Here is a 10,581-nt window from a genome sequence, read left to right on the forward strand (position 1 = left end):
ACAACCTGATTCCCCTGTGTCTACCCCAGCGCTTGGAACAGTGCTCGGCACATAGTAAGCGCTTAACAAATACCAACATTATTATTAGGAGTGAATGAGCTTGCACCAAATACCGTTATTATTGTTATCATTATCATTTAGCTCCTCGTGGGAAGGGACTGCTCCCTGGCAGGGCTTAGTGCAGCGCTCTGCCCAGGGGTTAGCGCTCCCAAACTACGGTGGATGCATATTTAACCCGTTCCTAGGGGGAAGGAAAGGAGAGAGGCCTGAAAGAAGAGGCACTGGAAGGTCCAGCAGGAGGCGGATCCTCGCCCTCCCCCGCCTATGTCACCGGAGCCGGGGGGCGGGCTGGGGGCTGCGGGGGCCTCAGTCTCCACCAAGGACCGGTCCCCAGTGCCAGGCCGCAGCCCCGGGGAGATCCCAGTCGGCCCCGCAGGATCCGCACCCCGCTCCGCCATGGGGCTGGGCCCCCACGCCTCCAGCCTGCGCCTCTGGCTGGGTCTCTGGCTGGCCTTGGGGGCGGCCAGCAGGTGAGTGCCCGGCCGGGGGTCGGGGGGGCAAGACGGGGCTGCCCCACTTGGAGAGACCTCGGGCTGCTGGAGAAGAGCTGGGGCTGCAGGAGTATTATTATTACGCTCGTCCTTACTATGTGCCAAGCCCTCTGACGAGCGCTGGGCTGGACTGATGCCTCTTTACTTGTCCGTCTGGACTCGAAGCCCGGTGTGGGAAGGGATTGTCTCTCTTTTTTTGCCGTACTGTGCTTTCCTAGGGTTTGGTCCCGGGCTCTGCACAGAGTAAAAGCTCAATAAATACATCCAGTAAATTCAGTAGTCTTTATTGAGCGCTTACTATGTGCAGAGCGCTGGACTAAGCGCTTGGAATGGACAGTTCGGCAATAGAGGCAATCCCTAACCATCGACGGGTTTACGGTCTAATCGGGGGAGACAGACCGGCAAACACAAGGCAAGTTAATCACAATAAATAGAATCAAGGGGATGGACACCTCAATTAACAAAATAAATGGGGGAATGAAATAAGTAGGGTAATAATAATAGTAATAATGTTGGTATTTGTTAAGCGCTTACTATGTGCCGAGCACTGTTCTAAGCGCTGGGGTAGACATAGGGGAATCAGGTTGTCCCACGTGGGGCTCACAGTCTTCATCCCCATTTTACAGATGAGGGAACTGAGGCCCAGAGAAGTGAAGTGACTTGCCCCCACAGTCACACAGCCGACAAGTGGCAGAGCTGGGATTCGAACTCATGAGCCCTGACTCCAAAGCCCGTGCTCTTTCCACTGAGCCATGCTGCTCATGTAATAGTGAATGCATGAATGAATACAAGGTAATCTGCTTGGGCACAGTCCCTGTCCCACATGGGGTTCACACCCTTAATCCCCGTTTCATAAGATGAGGTAACGGAGGCACAGAGAAGTTAAGTGACTTGTCCAACGTCACACAGCAAACAAGTGGCAGAGGCTGGATTAGAATCTGCGCCCTCCGAGTCTCAGGGCCATGCTTTTGTCACTAGGCCACGCTGCATCTTGGGTGGTGGTGGTGGGGTATTGTGCAGCAAGCACCCGGCTAAGCGCTAGGAAAGGTACGGTACCATCAGATAGGACCCAATTCATTCATTCAATAGTATTTATTGAGCGCTTACTATGTGCAGAGCACTGTATTGAGGCTCACGGTCAAAGTTGGAAGCAGAACAGATATGGAAATCTGTCCGTTTTGCCATTCAGGAAAACCGAGGACCAGAGAAGTTAAACCACTTGCCCAAGGTCGCACAGCAGGCAAGCCGAGGAGCCGGATTCTATCCCAGGCTTCCTGATTCCTAGTCCCCTGTCTTTCCAGAAACCACACTGCTTCTCTGAATCAATTAATTGTATCTGGGTGCTTACTGTATACAGGGCACGGTCCTAGGCACTTGGAAGAGTAAGATAGAGCAGACGCGTTCCCGGCCCAAGGGAAGTGGACCATCACTGAATTTTCAAAGCAAAAACCAGCATCTGCCTAAGGGTGAATGACTATGGAAGCTTTTCCTAGCTGACTTGGTAAGGATGCTCGGGGTGGGCTCACAGGATAGACAATATACTCACTATTGTTGTAGAAATCCACTTCTGTATGCGTTTGCCCACGACCTCCTGAAACAACCCACCTCCTCCTCCCCCCAACCCCAAAACTGCCTAGGGCTTCAGTTGAATCAATCAGTCAAGACTATTTATTGAGCATCTACTGCATGTGGAGCCCTCTATTAAGCTTGGGAGAGTGCATGAAAGTAAAATCAGGAGTTCCAGTATTAAAGTTCAAATTTAAAATCCATTTCCACATACCTATAAACTTCCATTTGGCTTTTTTTCCCTGCCTTTTTTTTAAAAAAAAGGAGCCGGGGGAGGGTCGGGGGTAAGAATCTGATCCCTTAGGGAAACATCTTGGTCCTAAGAGGGTTTATTTCTTTTTCCTTTTCTGCTTCTGGTTTCCTTATGTTAAACATGCTGCTTGTTGTGTGGGGGAAAGACTTATCCTTCCATTTGTTAAGGTTTTCCAAAGAATGAAAACCAAAAATCAAAAGATTCTTGAATTGTGTGACTGCAGGTCTTGGTTTCCTTTATCTGTTAAAAAGCATTAGCAGAAGCAATTCATCTTTATCTTAAAAACTGGAATTACTTTCATCGAACCAGCAACAAAACCAGGGAGATGCAGAGTGGGTCTCTCAGACGAGATTAACGGAATAACGGAATTATGCAAGACCGAGCCAAGAGAGTTCCAGGGTTTCATTTTCAAAGTGCCTTAAAATTAAGTTAAGAGCCATAAAACCCCCAAATAAACTAGGGAATCCATGGCAAAATCTGCACTGTATTCTCTTCAAGATGTAAAGTGGTTTATTTGTTTAGTATCAGGTTCATGAACTGGTATGTTTATTGTCAGTAAATGGAAATACCCTGTTCCAACACGTTCAGAACTGCCAAGGTTCAGCTTTTCAGGAACTGCACAGGGACAAGGCTTAATAAACTCCAAGCTGGCAGTTACAGAAAGCACATTTGAGTGAAGGCCAGGTGATCTTAGCAGAGTTTTGGTGCGTGTTGGTTATTTCTTGAGGTTTCACGCATTATATTAAAAACTCTTTCCGTGTTCAAGCAGCATCTTATTTCAGAGAAATCCATCCCTACGAATTAGGCAGACTGAAGCAGTGAATTGCTATCATTATAACAAGAGAAGTTGTGTGGTAGTAAGCAAAGGAATTCAAAGTTAACACCAGCTCCTGTCCCAACTTCTGTTGCGTTCTGTTCCAGTTTCGGGAACGGCTAAATTTTAACACAATCTCAAATTCTATGACCTCAAACTTCCATGTAAAAGTCAACACTGAAGGAAAACTTTCTTCATTTTGAAGAAACATATGGAATATATATTAGTAATGGAATTTGAGTGCCCAGTGGGTGTCATCCATTCAATCGTATTTATTGAGCGCTTACTGTGTGCAGAGCACTGTACTAAGCGCTTGTCAGCATGGCTCAGTAGAAAGAGCACAGGCCTGGGAGTCAGAGGACTTAGGTTCTAATCTAAACTCCAGCACTTGCCTGCTGTGTAATCTTGGGCAAGTCCCTTAACTTCTATGTGCCTCTGTTTCCTCCTCCCTAAACTGGGGGTCTGTTACCTTTTCTCCCTCTTACAGTGCAAGCCCCACGTGGGATGGGGACTGTATCTGACCTGCCTGTTGTGTATGTACCCCAGTGCTTAATACAGTGTTTGGCACGTAGTGGGCTTTAATAAATACCATTATTATTACTAAGTTCTTACGAAGATATAACAGAAAGAAGATATATTCTCCACCCACAAGTTGCTTAGGCTATGTTGGGGAAGAGGTTTTTGTTTATGTGTTTTTTTTGTATCTTAAGATCCTTACTGAAGTACCTAAATACTGCCAGATGCATAAGACAACCAATTAGAGACTTGGAAGATGGGGTGGAAACTTGGGGAATCATTCATTCCTCCAAGCGGCACAAGGAAACCCCAAACCTTGGGAACCAGCACTCTATATAAGCCTTGTAACAGATCCCCAGCTTGCAGTCATCCACAAAACCTTTCACAACCTGAGCCCAGATATTTTAATGTATACTTTTTCTGCTTAGTTCTCTGTTGGCCCCGAAGTTTGGCACTATTTAAAAGCTAGCAAAAATTTTCCAACTTCTAAAAACTTTCTTGGCGATTCTAAATATTTTTCTGGGAACTCTACCATAAATTAGCATATTAGGAATCTGAGTAGGATGACCTTTGCAGAAAAGCAAGATAATAAATATACACTGCACCATTTACATAATCCCCGGAATTCACTTTTGTTTCTGTAGTTTCAGAACATTTAGAACCAGCACAGAGGTTTAAGAAGGGTGAGAAGACAATTGATGTTTATTGTCTGTCAGTTGATGGTAAAACTGGGTATTTGTCTAAACTCATAGAAACATTCTATAAGTGTGAAGACAGATTATATTTCTCTGGTGAACTGAGAGCATGGACAACTAATATCAGGGTCATGGGCTTCAAATGGATTCTTTCTCATTCCACCCTCCCTGTTGCACAGTTTCAGTTGAATGTAATCCTTGCAAATACTCAATTCTCCCATAATCTAGGGCTCCATCCCTAACAAATCCTTTGTTAAGGAAAACATGAGTTGTAGTATTTATAAGCGTTACCTCCGTGGCCCAAAGTATAATTGTTCTCTGAACTAATTTTAGAATCACTCTTGACCTTAGACTTTGGCTATCAGCATCATCCTTTCTTGTACATTCAACTTTTACTTATCCTAGCATTGGGCTGGATAGAGTCCCAATTTTTCCTTAGTTTAGCTTCTGCTCTGTGGTGGATTTTCCTGTCACCATCATCCAGGCTTCATGAGCTTGAATCCCATTGATATCCCATATATATCCCATGCCGCTCATCTCCTAGCACTAATTGTCTTTCCCTTTATTCCAGAGTCAAATGGAAATATTCACTCCCACTTACCGTGCTCTTCTTGAACTAAATCAATGGTATTTAGTGAATGCTTTCTAATAATGTTAATATTTTTTAAGCGCTTACTATGTGCCGAGCACTGTTCTAAGCGCTGTGGTAGATATAGGGGAATCAGGTTGTCCCACGTGGGGCTCACAGTCTTAATCCCCATTTTACAGATGAGGGAACTGAGGCACAGAGAAGTTAAGTGACTTGCCCACAGTCACACAGCCAACAAGTGGCAGAGCTGGGATTCGAACTCATGAGCCGACTCCAAAGCCAGTGCTCTTTCCACTGAGCCACGCTGCTTCTGTGTGCTGAGCACTGTATTAAACACTTGGAGAGTATAACGCAAAAGACATGTTTCCCGCCCACAATGAGTTTACATGATCTTTCTTTCTCAGGACCCCTGTACTCCTTTCTCAACCTTTTTTGTATCACTTACTGTGATTTGCCCAGTTGAAAATCAGAGTTTCATTTAAGTGAACTAACTACTTCCTCAAATGCCGTCGGTATGCCATCGAATCGTTTCCAATCCATAGCGATTCCATGGACAAACCCTCTCCAGAACATCCCATCTTCTACCGTAAAATCATTCTGGTAATGAGTATCCATAGAGTTTTCTTGGTAAAGATGTGGAAGTGGTTTACCATTGCCTTCTTCCACAGTGAATTAACTATCCTTCTCAAATACTGTGTAACCAGTTAATTGTCACCCTCCTACTTAAGTTTTTCTTCTCCTCTTTCCATATGACTCTATGTCATCTTTTAGTATATAATGGAATTGCCAGGAGTTCCAAACTAAGGTATTAATTGGGGGAATTGCCGAGGTTGAATAAGTTCCTAAGACACAGCCTGAAACCTTATCTCACGGTTTTAGGAATTAACACTTAAAGCAAACTTCCAGATAGATTTTAGAATTAAGGGAGCTGTTCCAACTGATGAAAGAATCATTGAAACTTTCGAGGGCCCTTTTAATAAATTCATAGCTTTTTTTCAGCATAATATACTGAGATAAAATAGCACTTTCCTGAGCTGAAACCCTACTCTTACCCGCTTCTGGAGGGAGAAGAAACACTTCCCCAAGTGGTAAAATGGAAGCTTAATGAATGAACTAAGATATTGCCTGTCCATGCTTGCTCTGACATAGGAGACCAAGGGCCAGATTGAGGCCCTGGAATTTTGGCTCAAACCAAGTCCAGTGGGAATCCAAGTCAAAATGCATCCATTCATGACCTAGTTAGTGTAGGCATGCAGGTCCTAACCCAACAATGCCCCACAGTGGCTATCGTGGAGTTAAAAGTCAGGGTAGAGCAGGATCGTCAGGATGGCTGTACAGGGCTCCCAGGGGGAGTGGCCCCCAGGCAGCTACCCCCAGTGGTCACTAGTTCAGGCGCTCCTACCCAAAGAATATGCATGAATAATTATGGCATTTTAAGTGCATACGATGTGCAAAGTACTGTACTAAGCGCTACAGTAGATGGAAGGTAGTCAAACTGGACACAGTCACCGTCCCTCAACGGGCTCACAGTCTAAGTAAGGAGGAAGAAAAGGTACTGAATCTGTATTTCGTAGATGAGGAAACTGACATAGAAGAACACGTTCTACTCACCTACCTTGAGGGCATCTTCATAGACTCTATTCCTTGCCCATCATCTTGTCCCAGATGAAATACAATGAACCGGTCACAGACTTTCTCCACCCTCAGAAGGCCGTATGAAGGAAGGCTTTAACTTAGATACTACTGCCTGGAGGAGATGGGACAGAGGGAAGGAGAAGGACAAGACCTCTACTTATGCCTTCGGCAATCCCGGTGACCATCTCAGGGTGAAGGATGAGGAGACTGCGGAATGGAGTTTTTCCCATTCTGCAGTGCCAAAGAACTCATGGTGGAACACTGGGAGCCAGTCGTTTTCTCACTCTTACGAACTGGGGGTGGAAATCTCTAAAATGTAAAGAAGAGGAACTTCTTCCCTTCCTCCCATCCATCTTCTCCTCAGCAGGGCCTTGAGATTGCCCCCGTCAGTCTCTTCCTTCTAGTCAGTCCCACTCCCCAAGAACAGGTTCCCACATTCTTGCTGGGCTTCAGGGGACAGCTCTTTCATCTGTTTTCCCCTCCTTCCCTGCCACCCTGCTCCCAATTCCCAGGCTCGTCACAGGGGAGACTACACCCTGCAAGAATCCATCTCTTTCATGAGGTCTTTTGTGGAGAATGCAAATAGGCTCAGTGGAAATTTAAACAGGGTCAAAAAACAAAAGAATTTTCCAGGCAACAAAAACAATTCAGAATATAGCATTTCCTTGTAATTATTTGTTCCATCCATAATTTTTAAATAATCCAAAAATCAGCCTGAGTGAAAATGAGTGTCTATGTGTGTATATACAGCATCAAAGTATTTTTGTCTTTTTGCAAGTGGACAGTTAGAAATGCGATTTTTTTTCCTCAGTGTGATTTTAATTACCAGGTGATTTTTTGCAGTTCTCTAGCCATTAATGATTTTATTTTAATACTGTGCAAAGTAAATTATGTTCAGGTTCAGTTAAATAAATGTCCAGTTATGGCATTCTGAAGTTAAATCAGTAAAACTCCATCTGCATTTTGCCATTTGAAGCTGTTTCTGAAAACTGGCTGAACCCCTTTAAATAGAAAACATGTTATTTATATGAGAATTCCTATGACTTTCACTCAAGCATGGATTTAATAGACAGCTATCCTTAAGAATATTGTTAGGGAAATGTACTGCACCTGCCTAGCAGGTGGATTTGTACCACCACAGATTTTCCCTTTGCTCTTGCTAGTTTGTAAAGTGGATGAAGTATCCAAAGCAATCCATCATTATTAATGAACTGATTCCCAAGAAACTTTTTTTTTAGTTTTAGTTTTCATTAGCTTGAATTATATGTGAGCAAACTGATTTTGATAGCCACTGTTACGATGTCTTTCATGCCAAAAGAACCCCACGACAGCGTGTGGGGTTTTCTGCTCTCTGGTATAGGGTGCCCATCCTCTTCATTGGGGGGGACAAGGGCCCCCTTACTAAGATTATAGTCATGGATCCTGCTTTTTAAACCACCTTGGATTTCTCAAGTGGTTGCATTTAACTTTTGGGGGGGTTTTGAGTTTGGCACCTTTTATAACTTTTCATAAAAAAAAGCCCTTGGAGAAGCAAATACGATTTCAGATTTACACACTTCACCTCTCCCCTGAAGTATGCCTTTGAAAACCATAAAGCATGGAGGAAAACTATATTTTTTGATGGATGTTTTCCATTGGAGAATAGGGGATTTTCAAAAGATGGTGGTTTTAGTATCTAGTTTCTTTCACTTTGAGTAGCCTCTATACAGAAGTTATTCAATGCCTGTCATAACCATTTATATGAGAAAGACCTGTGCTAAAGTAGTAGGTTTGGCCATCTGCTTAATGGAGCCTGGATACTATCAACCAAGTCTTTACTATAAACATGCAATTACTTTTTTTATCATATTTCAATGGGTTACAATTAGCTTCCTGTGTAATTTCAACTACTCAAAATTTCAAGAGTCCTGTGGGAATCGTTGAATTGCCTCTCTGCATCCGCCAGCTTTCGTTCTGCTGGCATTCAGGCTGCCACTGCAGGATGAAGAATGAAACAATTATCTGCCCTCAGCCATCAGTGAAATTGTTTTCAAACAAAGGTCACATCGGTGGTCAGCTTTCTGTCTAACTGCTTGTAAGAAATTCATTAATACTTGGGGAAATGGTGGGTCTGATTATTTTTCCCCGCTTCTTTGAAGTGCGTTGCATTGTTCACCCGAAGCATAAAGGAACTTCAGAGAAAATAACTAGTCCCTAGAATGGTTATATTCAATGGGTCTTCAGTCCTCTGCTTTCAAAGACCACCCAATTTCAGCAGTTCCCTGCTTCTGATGTCTTAATTAATGACAACATGGATTTTAGATTAAACAAAGTACCAGAGAAAGTTCAAGTATTGGCCCCTGTGATAATTTAAGCAGAACTATTTCATGACTACAAGTTTTTGTTCTTTCTAGGTTAGTATATAATATCATTGTCAATAACTACAGATAATAATGGGAAATTTTCCTTTCCCCTTGCACAAGCAGCATTAGAACCTAGCGGAAAGAGCGTGGTCTTGGGAATTAGAGGACCTGGGTTCTAATTCTGACCCATAGACCGCTGGACTGCTATGTAACCTTGGGAAAGTCACTTCACTTCTCTGTGCCACAATTCCCTGATCTGTAAAATGGTGTTAAGATCCCTGTCCTCCCTCCCCCTTAGACTGTGAACCCAAAATGGGAATTAAGTATCTGTTCTTCCCCTGCTTATACTATGAGCTCCAACCCTCTAGACTGTGAGCTCGTTGTGAGCCGGGATTATCATTCATTGCTGCTGTATTGTACTTTCCCAAGTGCTTAGTACAGTGCTCGGCACACAGTAAGCGCTCAGTAAATACGACTGAATGAATGAATGTGGGACAAGGACTATGTCCGTGATTGTCTTGTATCTATTCCAAGGCTTAGTAAATTACTTGGCATATAATAAGCGCTTAATACATACTAATGTTGTTTCACTAGATGCACAAAGATCTGAATGCTATCAGATGGGGGTGATGATATTATTATAATGATTTACATTAATGCCTGTCTCCCCATCTAGACAGTATCCTCGCTGTGGGCAGGGAATGTGTCTACCAACTCTTGTTATATCGGACTCTCCCAAATGCTTAGTATAGTGCTCTGTACACAGTAAGTGCTCCATAAATACCACTGGTGATGAAGAAAGTCCATGGGATTAGAAAAAAAGGTTAATTTAGGCCACAATCGCAGTACCATTAACTATTAATCTAGAAGTCACTGCATTCAGTGGTACCCTGTCAGCTTCTAAGAGTTGATGCGCTCCCCACAGTGCCCATTGCCAATCAACGACTTACACGCTGAGACATTCTGGCTCATTGAATATGGGCTGGGCATAAACCCTGGATTTGATACATTCCCAGACTTGCTTAGGCTGACTTGGTATTTTGTCCTACAGCTCCAGAGGCCACAGACCACTGACTTTTACAAATCAGCCTGGAGTCTGTCACTACGGTACTACGCTGGAGTGCTGTTTTGGCTGGAGAAAAAACAACAAAGGATACTGTGAAGGTAATCTTGCATAGTCATCACTGATTAGCTTTGGAGATTTTAAAAAATTTAACAGCCCAATAGAACAGAACTTTGCCACTTGTTTTTCCAGCTCTGGGTTCTAACTAAAAATCACTGGAGTCCAGACTTGTAGTTGATGAAATGTATTTAAATATTATCTCCTCCAAAATTTGGCAAACATAGTGAGTCTGGAAATAATGTTACAGAGAGGTCTGTCTTTTTCTAAATTTATCTGTATTCATCTTAATATAAATTAATACTTGGAAAATTTTCAAATGAAGAATGCTTACTAATCATTTTTGATGATTTTCATATCCTAAACTTTTTCTTAAAGAACTGTAGAATTGATAGTATTAATTAAGCACTCTCTATATGCAAAGCACTGTAATAAGCCCGGGAGGAAAATGTACAGAGACAGAAAATTAGACACATTTCCTGGCCCTCAAGGGGCTCACA

The 10,581-nt window shown here is 43.1% G+C and overlaps 1 protein-coding gene across 1 annotated transcript in view; it reads left to right on the forward strand.

Moving 5' to 3' along the window:
* Nucleotides 1-269: 269 nt before the first annotated feature.
* The window catches only part of EGFL6 (EGF like domain multiple 6), a 33,012-nt gene continuing 22,700 nt past the window's right edge, over nt 270-10,581 (forward strand). Inside the window, exons 1-2 of the mRNA XM_001515219.5 lie at nt 270-530; nt 10,013-10,125. Of these exons, the coding sequence (XP_001515269.3) occupies nt 325-530; nt 10,013-10,125 (319 nt within the window). The 5' untranslated portion in view covers nt 270-324. The remainder of the gene's footprint in view (nt 531-10,012; nt 10,126-10,581) is intronic.

Source organism: Ornithorhynchus anatinus, chromosome 15 (genome assembly GCF_004115215.2).
Source record: "Ornithorhynchus anatinus isolate Pmale09 chromosome 15, mOrnAna1.pri.v4, whole genome shotgun sequence".
NCBI classification, from domain to species: Eukaryota; Metazoa; Chordata; class Mammalia; order Monotremata; family Ornithorhynchidae; genus Ornithorhynchus; species Ornithorhynchus anatinus.